This window comes from Salvia miltiorrhiza, chromosome 4 (genome assembly GCF_028751815.1).
Source record: "Salvia miltiorrhiza cultivar Shanhuang (shh) chromosome 4, IMPLAD_Smil_shh, whole genome shotgun sequence".
Taxonomy (NCBI): Eukaryota; Viridiplantae; Streptophyta; class Magnoliopsida; order Lamiales; family Lamiaceae; genus Salvia; species Salvia miltiorrhiza.
In genome coordinates, this window is record NC_080390.1 from 37,820,710 (window position 1) to 37,844,027 (window position 23,318).

Genomic DNA, 23,318 nt, shown 5'->3' on the forward strand with positions numbered 1-23,318 from the left:
ACACTCCTTTACCGAAATAGAGAGTGGACTTATCTTTATTACAAACCTGTCCCGAAGCATCCGCGTAAATGTTAAGAATAGAATCCACCATAATACAATTCCGGCGGGTAGCTTCGCAGAAAAGAAGTACATCATCAGTGTAAAGTAGATGAGAGGGAAAACTTTCCGAACGTAACATACGCATGCACGAGATATAAATCGCCAAAACAGCTTAATGAAACATGCGGCTTAGAACATCTTTGGCTATGCCGAAGATGATGGGTGATAAAGGATCACCTTGTCTGGCACCTCTACTAAAAGAAAAATAACCATGCAAAGCTCCATTAAGCATGATGGAGATCCGAGCCAAGCCAAAGATAGCTTGAATCAAGTCACAAAAATAGCCGAAAATCCAAAAGCCTTAAGGACCGTATCAATAAAAGACCAATCCAGAGTGTCGAAAGCTTTTTTTAATATCCACCTTAAGCGTGATGTTCCTCCCTTTCATGGACGGATTGAGGCTGTTTACACCCTCCGAAGCCAGCATAATACACTCGTGTATAGATCGACCAGATATAAACTCGAATTGATTATGAGAAACCACAGTAGCCGCAATAGGGTTAAGACAGGTGGCAAGAACCTTTGATATCACCTTGTAGGAAAAATTGCTAAGAATAATCGGCCTGATGTCAGAGATCAGCTCGGCATTTTGCTTCTTTGGAAGCAAACGAAGAAAGTTCGCATTGAGGCCATTGGGTAGGTATCCTTGGGAAAAAAATTATTGTACCGCGCTATTAACATCAAAGGCAATGATCTCCCAAGTATGTTGGAAAAAAATTCCGTTGAAACCATCAGGCCTGGGGGCACTAGTCTTATCCATCAAAATAGCGACCTTAATCTCGTCACCAAGAAGACAGCCAACAAGGAAAGTCGCCTGCTCAGTAGTCATGACCGGCCAGATTTGAGCCTGAACCTAAGAAAGATCAAGGGTAGTTCTTCCCGCGGAAGAGAACAATTGCTGATAACATTGAGAGATGTGTAGCCATTAGTATCGATGTCAGATTGCAAAAGCCCGAGCTCCCGAGTCAACTCCGTAATAGAGGTATTAAAGTTACCGAATACCTCCTTGTTCCAAATCTTGAGCACCTTATGGAGGCGTTTGAGGTTATGCATTAAACGAACCATAGGGTATCGAGCTTCAACCGGAAGATCCCAATTTTCGCGCACAACAGCCAGGCACCCATCATGGGAACACCACATGTTCAAGAAACGGAACTGACGATGCTTCACTTCGGAAGAATGTAACTCACAGTGAAGAATGGAAGGAGAATGATCCGAGTCAACCCGTGGAAGAACCGTTGCAGGGAGAGACGTCCAATGATCAGCGAACTCAATGTTGAAAAGAACACGATCAATGATCGATTCAGAAGTAAGAGAAAAAGTGCGGCGATCCGTCCAAGTAAAAAAAGGCCCAGTAGATTGTGCCTGGATGAGAAAATTATCATTGATGAAATTCCAAAAATCTATACAAACAGCCGGGGTAGGGAGGCGACGACCGCGTCTTTCATGAGCCCCAAGAACGGAGTTAAATCACCCATAATAAGCATTGGGCTATTGATGAGCGAAGATAGGTCCCGCCAGAGGTCGCGGCGTAAAATATATGTGTTGGCACCGTGCACAAAAGCAGTAGAGAAAGACAACCTAAGATACATAACTTTACAAACAACCACCTGCTCTGAAGAGTGAAGGATCGAGATATTAATGCCATGCTCGGCAAGAATCCATATGTTGGAAGAGTGAGCTTGACGTTGATTATGATGAATGGGAACCAACTGAATAGAATGCAGTAAGAATCCGGGATATTCGAAAAACTCGACTTAGGTTCAATAATTCCAATAATGGTTGGATGATGGGTAGAACAGTATTGGTGCAACAAAGAGCGAGCCATACTTCCAACTCATAATATTCATGAGTCAATAGGCGAAGAAGTCTCCTCCTCGTGAGGATTTACCGTATCGACAATCTCACCCCATTTCTGACCCACCACCGAGTCCATGATATTGATTTCCAAAATGTTGGAGGGAATCGTGGTAAAATCCTGAACAACAATTCCGCTAGCATCGGATTCATGAACTCTAGAATGAAGCGAGTGTGGCATGCTTTTATTTCTGGTCGCCTGAGTTGCCACGACATTAGAGGCAATAACAACATTCGTCGAACTTCTCTCATCAATAGTAGTATTAGAAGGAGTCTTCGAAGAGTATCGCAGCCGGTTCTTGATAGAATTCCCCGGTACCGTGGCGCGCGCCAAGTGTTCGACCACCTGCTTCAAAGGTCGACCACGACTTCGTTTCATATTAGTGTCAGGGGCCGCCAAAATGGAAGCAGAGGTACGAGTTTCTCCATTTGTTGTTTCTGAGCAATAAATTGTTTCAATCGCCAGACTTTCATTGAATTTTCTAAAGCCAAAGCTTCGTCAATGGCAGATCGAGAACTATGAAAATCCCCAAGTTTAGAATTCACTAGATCTTGATCAGTAATGACCACCGCAACTTGATCCTCATCAGAAACAACCGAAAAGTCGGCGTTCAAAAGATCTGGGCCCGATAACCTCATGGTGCCAGAATTCATGGGGCAGATAATAGATGCGCAGCCAGACTTGAGAGAGAAAAGATGTTTCCTTATAAGGATTAAAAAAAATGAGTCCATTCCCTTATCCGCAGCAGGCCAGTATTCAACTTCCAAGATGATTTAGACTTAGCATGCATTAATTCGCTCTCATTCGAGAAAATAATAGAGAAGAAACCCTTCCCTAGAGGAATAACCCGCAGGAGATCCGAGCTATTCCAGAGGGAAACAATGCAAATCGAGGAGCTTCGCCTTTATTCAGAAAAACCCTAGCATGGACCGCCAGTTGAAAGTTTTGGATCTGTGTTTGGTAAAGAGCCTCCGGGACTTGGAGCATGAGCGAATTGCCATTATTGACCGGCTGCAGCGCACAAAAATCTTGAGCGAAGACATCCGGAGGCTTCACAATTGATCGCGCAGTAGCACGCGCAAAGGAAACCCTATCCCTAGAATTAGGGTTAGGGTAGGGTTAGGGTTAGGGTTAGGGTTAGTGTTGTGTTGTGAAGGAGGCGGCGTCGCAGAAGTCCTCTTATTAGACGAGTTCCCAGGAGCCAAAGTCTGTAGATGAGGTAGTGTAATGGCTTTCGAAGAATTCAACGTGACAGGCATGGTAGGGGTGGACAGTATGGGAGGAGCAGAAGTTGAAGCCCCTCCACGGGATGGAGGGACGAAGTTGTTGGAAATTTTTGGATTGGGAGTCATAAGAACGGACGGTAGCCGGAAACATAGAACAACCCAACAGCGCGCAACGGAACCTTAGAAAGAAAACTCATCACCTTATTAATAATACTTAATAGTAATACTAATTGATTAAAAATTAAATTTCAACTATAAAATTCAAAATTATATTTCATTCGTCCACAAAAGAACTTCCTATTTTTCTTTTTCGGGACGTTTACAAAAAAACTCCATATCTATTTTTGGATTATAATTACAATATCTTTTCACCACTCTCAACGCACTTAACAACCTTTTCTCCTCTCTCAATACACTCAATAATTTTTTTCTTAAAACCTGTATCACTCCCTTCTAAAAAGTTCTTTTATAAACAGAGTGAGTATAATTTAACTTTAATTTGTCAGATCTAAAATAATATTCTAAATCGCCCAAATAATAATATAGATGTAATATTCGAACTTCTCAAATTTTCTATCCAACTTCGCGTATAATAATTCATGGCTACATTAGAAAAAAAATATAATTAAAATATCAATAGAAAAGTTTGTTAAAATAATTTCCAAAATAAATACTTACAGACAAAATCTATATATCATGAGTCTATCCACATATTCTTTTATGGCACATAAACTACTAAGGGCATTCACACCCGTGAGCTTCTTAAAGAGGCTCTTACTTAAGAACCACTTTCTCATATTGAGGCTCTCTACTTTCAGGTTCTCTAATTTTATTTTTTATTTTATCTTTATTTAAAATACATTTTTAAATTAAACTAAACATTGAAATTCATAACATAAATTTCATTAAAATTAAAATTCAACATTACATTAATTAATAAATATAATTACAATCATAAAAATTCACCATCCTTGGCGATGGTGAATTGCCGCAACCAAGTTTTCGTGAAACTCCAACTCATTCGGAGTCATTGTCGACATATCCTTGGTGATCCCGTTGCGTCTGGCTGAAAATATCATGACTTTAACCATATTTTTTATGGCCACGACGATTATGTCCTATTTCTCTCCGTGGGCCGACAACTCGGCCTTTTTCTTTTCTTTGCCTTTGTCTTTTTTTGCTGCCTTTTTTTTCTATAGGTATTGTTGTGATGCTCGGCTCGGATGAAATCGTCGTGTAGGCCTCATCAGATACATTTGAACGCTTGGTAGAGTGGACGTCGTCGCCGGATGATGCGAATCTTTGAGATTCACGTAGAATACGCCAAGCGTGGAGATATTTGAACAAAGACCCCTGCTCGGTTTGATAAATTTATTGCACCGCCGTAGTGATTTGGTCGTCCCTCATACCGTTCCCCCAATTTGAATGGTATTTTCTGTATACTGCCTCCTAAACTTTTATGTCATTTTAGATTTGTTGGAAGTACGACTTGACTTGCTTCACATCGCATGGAATGGTGTTGGGTGGACGTCATATAATGGATCTTGCCGCAGGAACTACTTAATGGATCTTAAGTGATATCGAATATGCCAAAGAGTATAATAACTCGGGTACGGTGGAAAATTTGAAGGAACCACAAGCTCACAAAGCTTCTAAACACATAGAGATGAAGTATGATCTGAGAGATAATGATGAGAGGTGACAAAGTAGTAAACTCTTTCTGTGACGCCCGAGGATGAAGTGCGAAGTGATCGTCGGTGCAAATAGGCACAGACAAATAGCGGCTCCGATTAAGACTTCAAAGCGGAGGGGCGCAGCGATGAACCGAAACACACCCGAACGAGAGAAATTTCAAGAATATATTGGAATGGGACGACATATTCAAGGAGAGCTTAAAGGATTTGATTAGGCTACTTATACCAACAAGATGCATCGTCTTTTCTGATGCTTACATGGAAGAAATTCTAAGGTTTAGCGTGCTTGTCTTGGAGCAATTTCAGGATGGGTGACCCCCTGGGAAGTTTCTCGGGGAGTGTGTGAGTGAGGACAAAACACGCTAGAAAATACTCGTGTTGGTCTGTGGGAACAACCGTCAAATTCGGAGTCGGGTTGTTTCAGGTGGTATCAAAGCCGAACCTCTCCCAATACGGTGTGGTTCAGGACGAACCAAGCGGAAGCTGGTGGGCCTGTGATGCCCGAGGATGAAGTGCAGAGTGATCGTCGGTGCAAAGAGGCACGGGCAAGAAGTGGCTCCGATTAAGACTTTCACACGGAGGGGCGCAAGGATGAACTTGGAACACACCCGAACGAGAGGGATTTCGAGAATATGTTGGAATGAAACGACATATTCAAGGAGAGCTTAAAGGATTTGATTATGCTACTTATACCAACAAGATGCATCTTCTTTTCTGGTGCCCACATAGAAGAAACTCCAAGGTTAAGCGTGCTTGGCTTGGAGCAATTCCAAGATGGTGACCCCTTGGGAAGTTTTTCGGGGAGCGTGTGAGTGAGGACAAAACATGCTAGAAAAGGCTCGTGTTGGTCTGTGGGGACAGTCGTCAAATGTGGAGCTGAGCTGTTACACTTTCATAAAAGCTTTGCAAGATCTAACGTTCAACCATCATGTGGAAAAAATGGGAATAAAGTACATGAGGGACATACTTTGGGTTATAAGTGGGAGATTTGATAGAAAGACGTATGAGTATACTCAAAAGCATATTTTTTAGTATAAGTGGGAGATTGCTAGGGTTATGTAAACTGAAAAGCATGCTTTAGCTGCTTGTATGCCAGTATTAACCTTATCCTTTCATAAATAAGAATAAACATTTTTATCACACTAGTTTGTATTATATATGTATTGCAATAATGTCCATATTTTATATAAAGATCATGTGGTAATCGGCAATCATGTGATCTGTTATAGAATAAACGAAGTTCACAATCAAAACGAATTTCACCAATGTATTAGAAAGACTGAAGTATCTAAGCGTGAAATTAGCTTGTTTTGCCTAATCCTAAATACTTGTGTGGTATATCACTGAAATATATTCACAGCGTGATGAGAACGAGATCTCGGAAAATTGTTAATTCTTTATTTATATGAATAATATTTGCATGTAATGTTTTGTCATACACTGGTTTGACTTACCATGGTGAGGATAGTCCAAAATCTAGGTATCTTGGGCAATGGTAATTTAATATTGTGAAATGCTAGTATATAAATTGGTGTCGATGCATCCAGTTGATAATATCCGTTTGAGGTGTTCATAAGGCTTATTGTACTAGAATATGGGAATTTATTCCAAGTACAATAATAAAATGAGTAGATTAACTCTTGAATAATAATATTCCCTTCGTCTCCAAATAATTTCATATATTTCCTTTTTGGGTCGTCCCCCAAATAATTTCCTATCCATTTTGGGACACTATCCCACCACTAATATGCATCATTTATTCTTACTTTTCATATTTTCACCACTCTCAATACTAATTATAACACATTTTCACCACTTTCAATACTAATTATAAATTTTTTTTGTCACAACTTTCAATACATTCAACAACTTTGTTTTAAAAATCGTGCCAAACCTCCTTCCTAGGAAATTATTTAGGGGACAAAGAGAGTATTAATTAACTAAAGCTGTCAAATAATCTTAAATTAATTAATGGATATGGATTATCTGAAATACATGAAATAATTAATGAACATGAATGGATTAACATTGATAAACTTGAATTTAAGTAATTCAAGCCTATCGAGAGGTCTTATCCTAATCCTCCTAGGAACGCCTAACTTATCCTAACAACCTCTATATATAGGGAGGAGGAGAGAACATAATTCCAACAACACCAGAAAAGGTTGAAATTTTCGTCCCCCGACTCTAAGGGTTTCGAAAATTATGCCTCCTTCAGAAAAAGGTTTTTGTGCTTCTTCTTTCAGTTATTAGGTTTGTTAGATCGTTGCAACGTTCAAGCCATAACTAACAGTTTTTATAGAGCTATCATAACTTATTCTAAAGAACTCCAATTGAGGTGAAATCAGCGGCCACCCAAAGCTCTTTCAAAGTAGAAGAAGTTGTATTAGAGGCGTCAGATCCAAAGAAGACTGTTTGAAGGGTCAAATTAGAAATAGAAAAAGTCTGACGGGAATTGGACTCTGCAGTAGCTGCTAAAGTACTCAAATGACAATAAATTACAGTCGGGTAAATTCAGATCTTGATATCTGTAGTATTCTGCTTTATCTAGCTTTAGATTCGTTTTGTGATAGCTATAGAAAATTAATATGCATGCATATTTAATTTTAGGGCTTTTAGCATCAAAATACACCACCTTTGAGCATTTTCTCATTTTTCCCACCAACTTTCAAAGTTGTAAAATAATACACCAACTTTGAGATTTGTCTCAAATTTCCCATTTCCAAGTTTTGAATATTTAAAACTAACCCCTTTTAAATGACTTTTTATTTATTTACCCCAAAAATCATAGAAAATTTGGCTTAAATGGTATATAGGCTGGAAACTTTCCTCGTGCCCGATAGATTATTCTATAATCTGGGTCTGGACTGTGAGACAATGCCACGTACTTTTAAGCAGAAACTGTTTAATCGATCCATGTTCAAAATGGTATCAGAGCGGGTTTTTATAGAGGAATTATATTATATTTAATTTATTTTATGATTAACCTATGCGGGAGGAGACTCCATTAAAAAATTATGGATCCGGACGAATGTCCGAGATGTGTACACTACAGGAATTCTCTCCAAAATCTGGAGAGAGAAACCAGTCGTCTATTGGGCGATCTCAACTGGAACAATCGAGCCCTCGTTACCAACTTACGACGAGGAGGAGATATCGAGCTTATTCGCGATATAATCGCGAGTATCCAATTCTACCATGAGAACCTCATAAGGTTCGCCTCAGCCAGAACGGCGATCGAGAGGAACAGAGACGAGGCCCATCAGTCACACGATTGATGGAACCAAAAAACAAGGCGGGAGTAGCTTATCCAAGCTACCATAAAATCGAGCCAGACTCTTCCGACAATGTCAACTTGCGGGAGATTCAAAAAACGGTGGAGTATTACGGCAACAAGCTGTATGAGCTACCAATGGAGATGAGCAAAATATCACTCAAACAAGACGAAATCTTAACCCTCTTGCGTGATATCCAGAAAAGAATGGAGGAGATGGAAAGGCGAAAACCATGTTCCGGAAAAATTCGGAATCAATGGTCCAAAGACCCAACGTATCCATCCCTATTTGATGCAACACCCAAGGAGTTGCAGCCGAAGGACATAATCCGAATCATGAAAGGCAAATATCATGAATAGCCTTGACAGAATCGGATTAGAAGATCTACAAGAGTTAGCAGAATCTTTTGCTAACCTCAATATGGTTGATCTAAAGATGAACCAAGGAGATGAGGTGCCCAAAACCGAGCCTCAAGAAGGAGAACCATCAAGGAAGGGACCAGCTCAAGAAGATACAAGCCAGTTCCAACGAACCAGACGACGGAGGCCTCAGATGCAGGACACTCCTGTAGGAAAGGTCACCTTAGAACCAATCCATCCATATGGATTGATTCTCAACCTCGACGAAGCCAGTTTCAAAGAATGGAAGGGTCTCATCGACGAATGGGCTTCATCATTAAAAGTCGTGATTGCTACAATAGATTACGACAAAAAAGAATTTGCCAGAATCTTCGAAGCCAGCTTGGCAGGAATGGCAAAACAATACTGGGATAAAATTGAGGTCTCACCAAGGGAGGAAATGTTTAGTAGCACGTCAATATATGAAATCATTGAAGTGACTACTAAACAAATTAAAATTCATTTCTTAGGAATGGGTTTTTTCGAAGGATCCGCAGAGGAGAAGCGCAAGAAATATCAACAGGCACTTTACAATCTAAGATTGATGGTGCTAGAGCCAAAAGCTCTCGATGAATTTCTGCGCCTGTACACCCTATATGTCCATATGGGGGTGGTTGATGATCAGAAGGCCATGGACCTCTTTTTCCCAAAGTTTCCAAGTCCATGGAGGGAGATGCTCATCAATGAGTATGTTTCACCAGGAGGATATCCACTTGATAGCGCTTCAAGAAGGATGTCTTATGTCCACAAGAAGCTGTCCGAATGGTGCCAGAAGGCAGCGGACCAGAGGAATCTCAAGAGATTGAGGAGACTCAATAAGAAATCCCCATTGATGTGTAACAACATTGATCTTCCAACAGAGATTGGTGTTGAATTACTATATCAAAGGAGGAGCCGAAAGAAACATAGGTACCAACCCTATGAAAGAAAGTCTAGAAGAAGTTCTTGGAAGCCAAGAACTATGTGGACCAGACAGAAGGCCCGCTCCTACAAATCAGGTCAACGGAGCGGACCATCAAGAAACCGATTCTCAAATCAAAAGAGAATCCCGGCGAGAAAAACTTTCAGGCGTACTCAGGCCAAAGCAAATGAAAGTTTCAAAGATTGCAACTGCTGGACATGCGGTGCAAAGGGTCATATCTCTACCAATTGCCCCGACAACGAGAAAAGAGGGATAAAGAAATTCGAATCCACACAGGATATCGAAGATGCTCTCTATTACCAGAAATTGATACCCGTGTATCAATTTGAAGATATATCCTCTGATGAGAGCATATATGAGCAAGAAGAAGTCTTTAGTTCTGAAGATTCGGAGATGACCGATAGATCAACCGGAGACGAGTCAGACTAAAGAAGAACACGAGGTCCACCACATTCAGAAGGAGGATCAGAATGGATTTTCTAGTCATTATCTGATTCCACAAGAGGAGGTGGTGAAAAAACTCGTGAAGAAACTCAATAGGGAAACTGGAGAGGTACAGACATACCAAGGGTTTTCCAATGGAAGATTGAATCGAGTTTTACATAGCTTGATTCCATCCAAAAGGAAGCATCATGTCTATTTTGGTGTTACAAACCGAGAAATGGCGCTTCCAATTGAGATTACAAGTAATCAGGTGGAAATCCAGCTGGTTCCTGCCGAAGATATTATGCAGGATCTTAAGAAAATGAAGCCAGAAGTCGCAAGCACGATGAAATGGATTCATATTGGAGCAATTCAGTTGGTAATCAAATACTCCCTCTCCCCAGGGACAGACCAACCAATTGATGTCGCACTTTGCGACAAAAGGATCAGAGGTGCTAGAGAATCAGTTCTTGGAGCTTTTTCGGGCAATCTCTATGCCAAGAGGATTATAACCGAATTCTACCCACAAATCGCTTATAATCTACAGGACTCATCCTTCATCCGAGCCCTGACCCTCTATCAGGACTACAAGAAGAAGGAACTTATGACGGGGGAAATAGGCCATACTCACTGACTTATCAGGTCTCGTATGCCTTATCAAATTCCCATCACACGGAGCTATTTCTGGGAAAAGAATTTATTGAAATTCCAGAAATATTCAAGGAGGTAGCCAAGGCAGTCAATCCAAACCGAGTGGAGATTCCTCAGATCGGGGAAATCGACATCGACATAGGAGACAAACAGGTGCTTAGCCATACCCAGAGTCTCAGACTGGGAGCACCAAGGCTATCATTTCAAGGAAATAGGCTAACTTCAGGGCCTATAACAAGAAGTTTCTCTCATTCGTATGAGAGAAGGGCGATCCAGGAAACACCAGTTCCGGACATGAGAATTAAGCTCAAATGTCCCGAGGGATGGAGACAAGTTTCCACAAGATTGGATACAACAAACAGGGATAACAAGTTTCCTTGTAGTTCGTTGTATTATTTGGCAAATCCAGGCGACAACCGATACATCGGAACTCTGGAGGTTGGAGGTTTTGAAATCCAGACCGAAGGCCAAGCCGGACAAGAAGCGGATGTCCTAATCTTAGGACGAGATTTCCTTGACAAATATAAACCATGGTCATGGAAAGCAGGAGGAATGGAGATTACAATTGGACGCCAAAGAGTGATGATCCAATGACAAGTCCATTCTCGATATACATCTCTGTAGGGATGTTATATGAGAAATTCAAAGCAGAATATTTTGCTGCTTATGTAGATTCAGGAGCAGGAATCTGTACAGCAAAACGAGGAGTCTTTCCAGCAGAAGTGGAAGAAGATCTACCTCGAATTGCAGGAAGGGATTTCTCCAAAAAGATTTTGCTTCTATCAAAGGGAGTAAAACAAACGGAAATATTAATCGGCGGAGCAGGTCAGACACCCTGGTACAAGGTCAAGACTCCACCAATTTATTTCCATGATACCGGTGCAGATATATTATTTGGAAATAATTTTCTGCAAAGCTTTAAGCGGTATATACAAGACAATGAAGCCAGGAGGCTAGTGTTCACAACCAATTGTGATCACAAGATCATTGTGCAAAGGCTCAATGGAGCTTTTCATCACTCGATGCCAATCAAATTTCGCAGCAAGCGTGGTGATGATGGCAGACTCCGGAGACCCCAAATGAAGGATCAAAGGAGATTCGGAGAAGTTTTGCTTAAATGCAGAACTGAGGGATTCCCAAATCTCTCCGAGGAAGAAACTCAAATCCTCAAAGTATCCCTGATATCACACAAAGATATCGAGGAAGAAGAACATGTGTCCATTGCCGACGTCAAAAGGAGAATCCAGAAGTGTTACCACGAGGATCCTTTGGCATGGTGGGACAAGAACCAGCTCAGAGCAACCTTGAAAGTTAAAACCGGAAAGGAGCATGAGTTCGTAAGGTTCAGACCTATCCTGATGAACCCTCGAGATCAACAGGATATGATGAATATAATCAAGGAACACCTTGATTTAAAATTAATCGAAGAAGGAAGATCACCCTACAGCAGTCCTGGATTTCTGGTGAGAAATCATGGGGAGATCAAGCGAGGAAAGCCAAGATTGGTCATTAATTATAAAGGGATTAATGACATTCTTGAGTTTGACGGATACTTCATCCCAAGTAGAGAACACCTCATCAACTGCATCAGAAGTGCAAGGGTATTCTCAAAGTTCGATTGCAAATCAGGCTTCTACCAGATTTGCATGGAAGAAGGGAGTAAGAAGTTTACAGCCTTCTCAACTCCACAAGGACATTATGTCTGGAATGTCATGCCAATGGGGCTAGCCAACGTGCCTCAGATATTCCAAAGAAAGATGGATAATCTTTTCAAGGATTATTCTTCGTTTATGTTTGTTTATATTGATGATATTCTCATTGCATCAAAAAACATTCATGAACATGTCAGGCATCTGGAGATCTTTGCGGATGTTTGCCAACAAGAAGGACTAGTGCTGTCTGAAAAGAAGGCAGTCATAGCCACCCAGAAGATGGAGTTTCTGGGAATCGAGATCGATGAATCTGGAATCATTCTACAAGATCATATAGTAGAAAAGGTCCAGAATTTCCCGAAAGATCTCAAAGAAAAGAAGTAGCTCCAAAGTTTTCTCGGAGTTGTTAACTTTGCAGGAATGTTTATCAAAAATCTTGCAGAGCACCGGAAAGTCTTCAGTTCGTTACTGAAGAAAGATGTTCCATTCATATGGAAAGAGGAGCATCGGGAGGGTATGAAAAAGTAAAAAGAGATTTGCAAAAATCTCCCAAAACTTTCAATACCACAAGATGAGGATAACCTGGTCCTCTATACAGACGCGAGTGATTTCTGGTGGGCAGCGGTGCTCACAAAGATCACCCCCTATGGAGAAGAACCTTGCAGATATTGTAGCGGTCTCTTTTCCGACGACGAAGCTGTGCGATGGCACATCAACGAAAATGAATTCTTTGCAGTGCGAAAGGCGTTTAAAAAATGGCCGCTTTTCTTACTTGCTAAGAAATTTGTTTTGAAAGTAGATAACACTAATGTTAAAGCTTTCTTAACAAAAAAGATAGAATCTAAACCTGAAAAGGCTAGATTGCTTAGATGGCAAGCAGAATGCCAATATTATGATTATGATATTGTCGTCCTGAAATCTGATCAAAATGTTCTTGCAGATTTCCTAACAAGGGATGGAGCTCCCTGAGGTGGAGGCCATCGAGGCAAAACAGGCGCAGCTCTTTGAAAGTCTAGAGTTGCTACAACAGGAATGGCAAAAGTGTGTTCTACACACCAAACAAGCAGGGAAGATACAAGCGGCTGATGAAGCTCAAGTATCTAACCGAATTGATGCATGCTTCATGAAGATGTTCAATCTTCAAGAAGAAATCAACAAGCCGCTCTTGCGCGTTATCCGAGATAATCGGATTAAAGCAATGCTTTCCGTACAGGGTGGATTACCTGTAGCAGGGGATTCAAGTACCCCTAGCCCAAGTCCTGAGGCGATGGTTTCACAGCCGGACCCTCGAGGAAAAGATGTTGTTAAGGGGTCACACCCTGAATCAACATGTCAACCTTCCACCTCTGGGGTTAAAGAGGAAGAGATCAACCTTAGGCCCATGACAGGCCAAGTTAAGGTTGATACTGATTTTATTGAAATTTTTCCTTCTTGGCAGATGTATCAAGACAGGTGGGAGAAACTTCTCACAAGAAGGGGCATTAATCCGGGAAATTGCCGGGTTGATGTTGCAGGAAAATATCCCAGAGTTTGGACGACTCCAGGAGCCAATCCAAACGACGTCAAGGAATGGTATGAATTCGGGGCATTGGCCTCAGTTTATACTACCTCTCCAGCCTTCACCGAAAACAAGGGTCTACCCAAATGGATCCAAAAAACGGTGTTTGATGCATGGGAGAACAACGAGTCCCTCAAACGGGGAGATGTTCTGGAATTGTACTTTTTCAGTGCAGCACCAGAGCCAGTTGAAAAAGGAATCCGTGAAGCTTTCCACTTCATCAAGCTTCGGAGACCTGACACGGGAGCCCTGAACCGTATCAAAGTTCCCGATTTCCAGGCCGCAATCGTCTCAACATTCAAGGAGGATCAAATCTCCATTAGACGAGCATGGGGTCTATGGGTCTGTCTCACAGAGATGGATAAAATGAAGTCCAGATTCAAGTTCTACCAAAGCTCAGATCTGGGAACGTTCCTGGTTAACACAATGACAGGAACTACGACCCCTTTTGCCGAAAAATCTTTCGAGAATAAACGGCAAATGTTGTGGGAAAACAAGATAGCGAGGAGCAAAGAAACTCGTCGCAAATTCTGCAATATGGCTCATCTGGGCCATTGGATTGAGAAGGTCTGCGATCAATGTTCATCGCAGAAAGAGCCAGAATTCGGCAAAGGATTCTTCCCAAAGCCTGACAGAAGGAGGTTCCGGTCTGATGAACATGATGAGCATCAGACTCCAAAGGGAAGAAACCCTCGGGCACCAAAAAAGTAAGGTGGCCGACAAAGCAAAGTCAATCATGTGATTCACAGCAAGGATCGCACCCACAAAAGAAACGACAAAAGTGGGTGGAATGACAGGAGGACCACTCACCAAACGCTCCAGGACAAACGTGAGTGGAGGAGAAAAGCAGCCGGCCCCTACCAGCATTATTACAAAACGATAAAGCAAGGGTCCAGCACCATGTGATGACATTATCTATTGTCGGCAATTATGGCCAACAAAAGAAGGTGGAAGTCACAATCAAGAAAGCCGGCCACGAATAAAGAATCCGAGGCCACCAAGCAATAATAGAGGGGATCAAACCTCTATATAAACTCAAGCTCTGAAGAGAAGAAGGCATCCGAAAATCACAACACATTTTCACAAGCACTTTCTCTCTCTAGAAAAATTATCTTTGTATTTTTTTTTAATTCTAGTTTTTAAAAGCTTTTCGTTTTAAGTTTTAGTTTCCTTTTATTTTATGTACACAAGTATTGGCTACTATGAGTAGCTAAACAAGTTAGTCTCCTCCCTTGGGGAGAATTTTATGAAATAAATTAATTATTATATAATTCCTCTATAAACGCTTAGTTTTTGTCCAACTATTCCGGTTGAGTAAAAATTTATCTTTTATTTTTCCAACAAAGTATTGAATCGACACTTAGTGAAGGAGAAAGGTTGCAACCATCTCTTGCGAGTACGTGGTTGGAGCGTGCCAGGTGGGCAGACGAGCCGTAAAACGCAACGGACTGACTCCTGAAGAAGACCAGTCGATAAAGGTATAATGTTGGTTTAATTTTAAGTTATATTTTGAAGTGTTACGGAAGCATGTTGGGCCATTTGCTTTGTTTTGTAATAACAACAGTTATCTATTTTATTTGGGGGTCATTCTGTGCATGTTGAATTTTGGAGGGGTTGTTTTCTAATAATGAGAAAATTGGTTGGGGAAGTTTGCTACAATCAGAAGAGTTGGTGAATTATTTTGAGAATCTTGAAAGCTCATGGGAAATATGAGAATTGTTTCAAAGGTGGTGTATTTTCTTGCCAATTACCCTTAATTTTATCATCCTATGAAATTCTTGACAGAATAATATACTCTTAATTAATCCGAGTTCCAACAAAATACACAAAGGATATCTAAATTTCAAATTCTAGCCAATATTAATTTTGTCGTCAAATAATAAATAAATTTTAAACCGTTTTGAAATTTAGCACATAGTAAAATTCCAACATCATTTAATCATATGTAATGCTGGAATTTTATTACGTAGTTTCAATTCATATTTTCATTTACGTTGTCACGTTATAACCAACTTATAAAAAAGATATGACATAATAAAATTCTTATTGAAATTATATACATTACAATTTTACGTTGACATGAAATTATATACATTCCAATTTTAATTCGAACTAAATTTTAAAAAGTTATATTTATATACTAATTAACAAAATTTATACTCTCTTCGTTCATGAAATATCTTTCTAAAGAAAGATATTTTAAGAAAAGTTAATTGTACATTTGGTGAGTAAAAAATGAGTCTCACAAATTAGTAAAATGGTGATAATTTTTTTGAAATTACAAGAGGTATCTGAATATAATCAACTATGTAACATGCATACAGGCGGGACCTCATCACCACCCAGACAGTGGGAAAACAACACTGCATGCAGACGGGAATATAACACCACCTAAAATGGAAAAAATATCACCGTATGCAGGCGAGATTAAACCCACGACTAGGGATGTCAATCGGGCCAGCCTATCGGGTTTTCGGGCTAGCCCTATCGGGTTCCGTGTTAGTCGGGTGCGGGCTAATCGGGTTGGAGATTTTTTCGGGTTGTAAATCTTCAACCCTAACCCTAAACTTTCAAGTTTCGGGCTAGCCTATCGGGCTAATCAGGTTAAAGGCGTAAAAATAAAATTATCATTTGTATTTTATTATTCCTAATGATCTAATGTATAATGCATAAAATATACATAGATATTAAAGATATAAATTATATAGTAAAGCATGAAATGCAAAAATATAAGATGTTCAAGATTACATAAACAAAATTATATTAAAATGAGATAGTAAAATTTAACATGTATCAATGCACTAGAATCAATCTGGATTATTACTAAATAATTAGTGGATTTACCATGCACGTCTTATTAACAGAAAAAAAAATGGTATCACTTTAAAGTAAGATACTAATAATTAATTTCTAACTAATGAGATACTAATAATCAATTTCTACAAAAAAAATCCGTAATTAATTTCACTTTTTTTAATGAGATTGCACACACACATATATATTCTAACTAATTAATTTCACTTTTTTTTAATGAGGCTACATATATATATATATATTTAAGTAAATACCATAGATCTAAACATAGCAGAAGTTGTAACTAGATGCATCAGTCACAATTCTGTCAGCCCACCGGGCCAGCCCATCGGGTTTTCGGGCTAGCCCTATCGGATTTCGGGTTAGTCGGGTGCGGGCTAATCGGGCTAGAGGTTTTTTCGGGTTGCGATTTTTCAACCCTAACCCTCTAATTTTGTCGGGTTATTCGGGTCGGCCCACGGGTTTCGGGCTGCATTGACATCCCTACCCAAGACCCTCTCACAAAGGAGAATCTTTGGGTGCCTCAACTTTGCCATTAGAGCAAGGCCTCTAGTGATAATTAATAGAGTTATTTGAAAAGCGGTGGCCCATTAGTTACAATATATATAAATATATGAAAATTATAAAAATAATATTTAATGAAATTTTTTCTAAGCGTAAACTAATAAAATATTTTGTGGACGAACAAAAAAAATAACAAGATAGCTTCATAGACTGAATAAGTATTTAATTTAAAATTAAAATTTAAAAAATATTCCCTTCGTTCCACTTCAATAGTCTCATTTTTCTTTTTGGGATGTTCCACACCAATAGTCTCATTTTTATTTTTGGTAATAATTTTACACTATAAATAATATGATCTCACACACCTTTATTCATTTTTACGCTCAGAAAATAAATTTTTTAATTTTCGTGCTCAAATAAAAAAGGACTATTGGACCGGACGAATGGACTACTTGGTATATTTATAACTAAGGGCTAGTTTGATAGCTATTTGAGATAAAGAGTGATAAATAAAATCTAGTTAAAATAATATGGATTGGGTGAAATTAGTAATGTAGTTTAGTGTTTGATAGATCAAGATTAAAATCTAGATAACTTGAATTAGTTGTGTGATAGATCAATATTAAAATTTAGATTAAAGAAGAAATTACAATTTTAACCTTATATTTAAATAAATAAACTAAAAAAATAACAATGATACAGAAACCTCCAACCCCTACCCCACCCCACCCCTTTTCTTTAATGACAGAAGTCCAACCCCTCCCACAACCTCCCAGCCGCCGCTGCCCCCCCCCCCGCCTTCTTTTTCTTCTTCTACTTTCATAAGAGAACCTGAAACTCTCTCTCCTTTCTCAATTCTCGTCGCCGCCGTTCCTCTTTAGACGGGCGGCGCTACCTTCGTTCCTTTTTTCCCCCTCTTCTCAGACACGCAATCAAGACCAAAAGGGACGAGCCCCCATCTTCTGATCCGGTCCACGCGAGGTCCCCGGCGACGCTGTTGAGGGACCGACGAGTCATCGCCCTTCCATCGCCTCTGGCTCCAGCCCCACGTCCATCCTCTCTCAATCTTTCTCAAATTTCTTCATTTCAAAATACACAGGCTCAAGGAATCGAGCCCTAGTTTCTTCACAAGGAATCGCCCCTTCTTTCTTTCTCAAAATCCGGCGAGGTCGCCGCCCTATAGTCCGGCGAAGCCAACACCTTCATCGGTTCTCTCTCTTTCTGTTCATCCCACTTCACTGAAACTCCGCTCACAAAACAGATGGTCCGCCGCCCCTATTCCGAAATCCGGCGAGTAAGGTCGATATCGACCATTGATTTTACACCGGAGTCGCTATCCTCTCGGTTCTTCTCTCCTCCGTTTCTTCCCATTTTTTCGATTTTTTTGTTTTTGAAGTTGGGTTGAAGGGGGATAAATTTGTCAACCATAAATTAATACCGATTACTGTTCAAATCGGTATAATATAACTTGGGGTGGAGGCTGGTTCCAATATCTAGAAGGAACAGTGAATTATATGCGGGCCTTGGCTTTTCTGCGGGCCAAGGCCACTATTAAGCAATTCTATCAAACACTACATTAGGGGAGATAAATAAGCTAATACCCCCTTGTAACCCCTAACAAACACGCCCTAAAGAGATACATTTACTTGACATAGGATGGCCCACGTGAAGGCACACGCTCAAAAGCAACGGCAGTCAATTTACTAAAATCGTTAATTGTTGGTGTGGGGCTGCAGAGGGGTCCGAAAGTCAAGTCACAACGGTATCTATCCGCCCCACCGACCGCCGACCTACTCTCCATTCTTAATAATTATATTTTTATTTTTTATTTCTAAAGCAACCACAATAACGAATATTAAAAGATAATCATGAATTTTAGTCTGCATATTACATTTTCATCGAGTCCCACTGTTATACTAATACTCCTTCGGTTCCCAAAAATTCACACCCAAGATGACACATATTTTAAATAAGAGATTGATAATTATATTTAAATGTAGATTGAGTCTCACGTCTTTTAATAAATAGTGATAAGAAAAATTTGTAAAATCATTTTCAAATAAAGAAATACCACAATTTTCAAGAACGTTCGAATATAATAATAAAGTAAAAATTTTTAGGGACAGAGGAAATATTATTGCTACTTCCTCCTTTCCATCAAACTAGTCACTCTTTAATTTTCACATAAAACAAAAAAATATCTTTAATTTTTTTGGAAAAAAAAAACTCCTTCCATCTCATTTAAAACGTTTCTTTTCTTTTTATACAAATATTAAAGTATAGTTGAGTGAATTATTTATAATAAAATCGAAAAAAGTCATTTTTGGGGGATAATTATGTCGAATCAAGTAAGAAAGAGAACATAAAGAGTATTTTTTTTTTTTGTAACACATAATATAATTTATGAATTATATTGAAGGGCATTTATTATGTGATGTCTCAAATAGAGTAAAAATAGAGTGAAAATAGAGTGAAAGATTTCAAATGTGACTACCTAAATTGAAAAAAGTAGGACATTTTAAATGAAACCGAAATTTACTATACCATACATTGTTTTTACAAATAATAAGTAAAGTCATTTCAATATAAGAAAATTTTAATACAATTTTAATTAAAAAAGTGGATTATATTTTTTGGACATCCTGAAAATAAATAAAGAATTTATTTGATGTGAGAGACTTTGTAAGCATATGATATTGTCAATATCTTTTCCTTTTGAGAGGGATATTGTCAATATCACTTCAACAGTGCTACATTATTTGATGGTGGCTGCCTTCGGATCTTATATATTGCCACATACATGGTACTTACCTTTAATGTAATGTAAGTATCAAATAAGATTGTTGAAGTTTGAATTTTTATAATAATCATAAATTGTGACCTTACTGACCTAAATTTAGCAGTCTGTGACTGTATGAGAGTCAATATAGTTGTTCTTATCATATATATGGACGCAGCTCAAGTCTCTTAATATTTTTAACTTTATAGTATATGAGAGTCGATATGTGTGATCGGTTATAATATGGATGCAGGTTATCATGTCTCTCTCCTTTATTCAACAATGTACTCATTAAAAGCTTATCCCATTTCCTATTGCAAGATTTAAGAAAGATAATTGAAATAACACACATGAACATTTTATATGGTTAATTGGTAAAATAATTACCAACACTAGTCTGATTTTTCTACACAACATTGCAGTACTAATATCACTTTTCAGTTTGTAGCAAACTATATACGTCAACAAATTTTCAATGACCGAAAAATAATGTGGTGTAAATTTTTTACACCTAGACTTAATCTTATATATGTGTACTTGTTACATATCTTTCACCGAATATTTATAATGATGGTGTTTGGTTAAGCTTATTTTAAATAGCTTATAAGTTATTGGAGCATATAAAATATTTTAATAGCTTATAAGATGTAGTTTCATAAGAACTTATAAGTTGTTAAAGTGTTAAATAATTTAGTTTATAAGCTAGAGAGAGAATATGTATTTACAGAGAAAAAATCTTTGTTAAAAAGAAATAATTGAAGAGATATAAAATTGGACTGATATATGATGAAAATAAAAAATTATAGTAGAATTATTTTGGTAAAATGGGTGTTGTTTATAAAAGAATAAAAAAATAAATTGAGATAGAGAAACTTATTTTTTGAGGAGCTTGCTCTTAGAGTTTATTTTTTCAGGTTAAGTTTTTTAAAAGTTTACTTTGTCGATGACTCTGAAAGAGCTTACAAGCTGATAAATAACTTATAAACTGTTTTTAAGAGCTGAACCAAAAATCCTCTAAGCATGTGAAACCAAATTTTACTTGGATAGAGACCATCGCAAAAGAACAAGCCTTCAAAAATTATGTTACCATATATTTCGATGAATCCAAGGATAAAATAAAAGGAAGTCCAAGTTTTAATTATCATTTTATACCGTAATACCTTTAATTTCCCTTTTCTCCGTTGGGGCCAAACAGTAGAGAACAGTATTGAGAAAAAGATGGTTGCAATTTGAGTAAAATGATAAGAAAAGAAAAGGCATCTGAGCCTGCAAACAATTTCACATATGTAATGGTAATGGACATGGCGGCCGACCTTTATATTTTTCGTATATGGTAAAATAAATTAAATAGCAAAGGACAAGGGAGGCCTCATCGCCTCACGCTGTAAAAAAAATACTCCCTCCGTCCGCCAAAAGTATTCCACAATTACTATATTTGGCGTCCGCAAAAAGTATTCCACTTTCCTTTTTAAGCCATGGTCCCACCATCCACCTTTATATTTTATCCTTACAAACACTCTTTATTTACAAAAAACCCACCCCAAATTCAATCTCAACCACACATCTCATAAAGTGGTGGGGCCCTTTCTCCACTACATCAACATCATCACACATTTTATTAAACTCCGTGCCCAGTCAAAGTGAAATACTTTTGGCGGACGGAGGGAGTATTTATAGATACACACATGTGTAGCCCCCAATAGGCAACAAGTCTATATAAGCATGAGTATTGTAGAGAGAGAAAAAAGGCGTAGTTAGAGAGAGAGAGAGACTGTGGTGTGTCGGTGGTTTTTATTTTTCGTTAGTATTTTTCACTCACAAAAACCGCTTTTGAGGAATAAAAACTAACCTGGCCGCTTCGCATATGACAGCAACCTCAGTTTCTCGCTTCTCTAGCCGCATAATTCTCTCGCTTTCTTGATGCCTCTCTAGAGAGAGAGAGAGATTAATTCTGTTGGGAGGGGTTTTTTCAAGTTCACAGAGAGGATGGAAGGCGGCGGCGCTTCTGCGGGCGGCGGAGCCGCGAGGGTCTCGAGCCGGCGTCGGAGCGAGAAGCCGTACAAGGGCATCAGGATGCGCAAGTGGGGCAAGTGGGTGGCGGAGATAAGGGAGCCGAACAAGCGATCTAGAATCTGGTTGGGGTCCTACTCCACCGCCATCGCGGCGGCGCGGGCCTACGACACCGCCGTCTACTACCTCCGGGGCCCCACGGCCAAGCTCAACTTCCCCGACCAAATCGCCGCGGCGGGGGGAGGGCTCAAGGACCTCTCCGCCGCCTCGATAAGGAAGAAGGCGGCGGAGGTCGGCGCCAGGGTGGACGCCCTCCAGTCCAACGGCTTTGCCGCGGCGGCCAATCATCACTCGCCGACGAAACCATCTTGGTTTCAGGAAGAGATCGATCTCAACAAGCGGCCCGAGCCCGAACCGGAGCCCGACCAGCCTGAAGACTCGGGCCTTGACTATAGCTCATGATATTATTATTTTTTTCACTACAAATAACTTTTTTACTTTTTTTTTTTTAGTATTAGTGTTTTAGTGTTTCCTCGTTGAGGGGTGTGATGATAACATGCACCTCGTAGTTTGCAGCAGGCAGTTAGATTTATTTTTTGAAATTTTTGTATATTATTGGTAGATTTTATTTTTTATGCTCTTCTCTATGTGGTTCTTTGCCATTTTGCTCTTGTTGGATAGAAACAGTTTTGGCGTTTTACCTGTGTAAAAGAAAAATTAATGTAAATATCTTAGCTACTTGCAGCATAGATTTTCCTGTAGAGTTTGGGGGAATTAATTTTGACGAATTAGCATGTTTGCATGTGAGTGTTGATGATTATTGCTAGTGGTGGTGGTTGGTGGTGGTGATGGTGGAGGGGCGGGAAGCAGCTGGGGGCCTACAATTGCTCGAGTTTGGTGCAAGTGGCTGTTTTATTAACTAGTAAATTAAATGATAAGATTTGAATTTTGAGTTTGGGTTAATGATTTTTTAATTTTTGTGTCTTGCTTTTGCACCGTGGCGGTCACAACTCCAACCGGCCCGGCGGAGCTAGTGGGTCAATCTCAATCATGTCGTATCCTTTTCTATTTCTTTTATATGTATATACATACATCGATTAGTAAAATTTTTTATACAATTATATAATACTCAAAATTATGGCCCACTTTTGATTTGTGACAAATGGGATAGGTTTGGAAGATTTTTGAATGGATAATGAATTGGGTCGACCACCACATGGAGTTTCTTAAAAGTTCCGTTCTTATCCACGGGGAGAATAAATTACTTCTGTTTAAATTACTCCCTCCCTTATTTTTTAAGTGTCCCATTTAATTTATTTATTTTTCCAATAAATGTTCTATTTAAAAAGTTTAGAATAAAATTGTGATTTTATTCCCATTTTTTTCTGTTTAATAATTTTCGTAATTTGACTAAAATAATGAATGTATGCATATATTAAGTTGAATGCTTTTTGA

The 23,318-nt window shown here is 39.1% G+C and overlaps 1 protein-coding gene across 1 annotated transcript; it reads left to right on the forward strand.

The window, feature by feature from the left end:
- The first annotated feature begins 21,527 nt into the window (after positions 1-21,527).
- On the forward strand, positions 21,528-22,612 carry LOC131021483 (ethylene-responsive transcription factor ERF011-like). Its single transcript, XM_057950685.1, has one exon. It carries the CDS (start codon positions 21,840-21,842, stop codon positions 22,323-22,325), a length of 486 nt encoding a protein of 161 aa, XP_057806668.1. The 5' UTR covers positions 21,528-21,839; the 3' UTR covers positions 22,326-22,612.
- Positions 22,613-23,318: the final 706 nt, after the last annotated feature.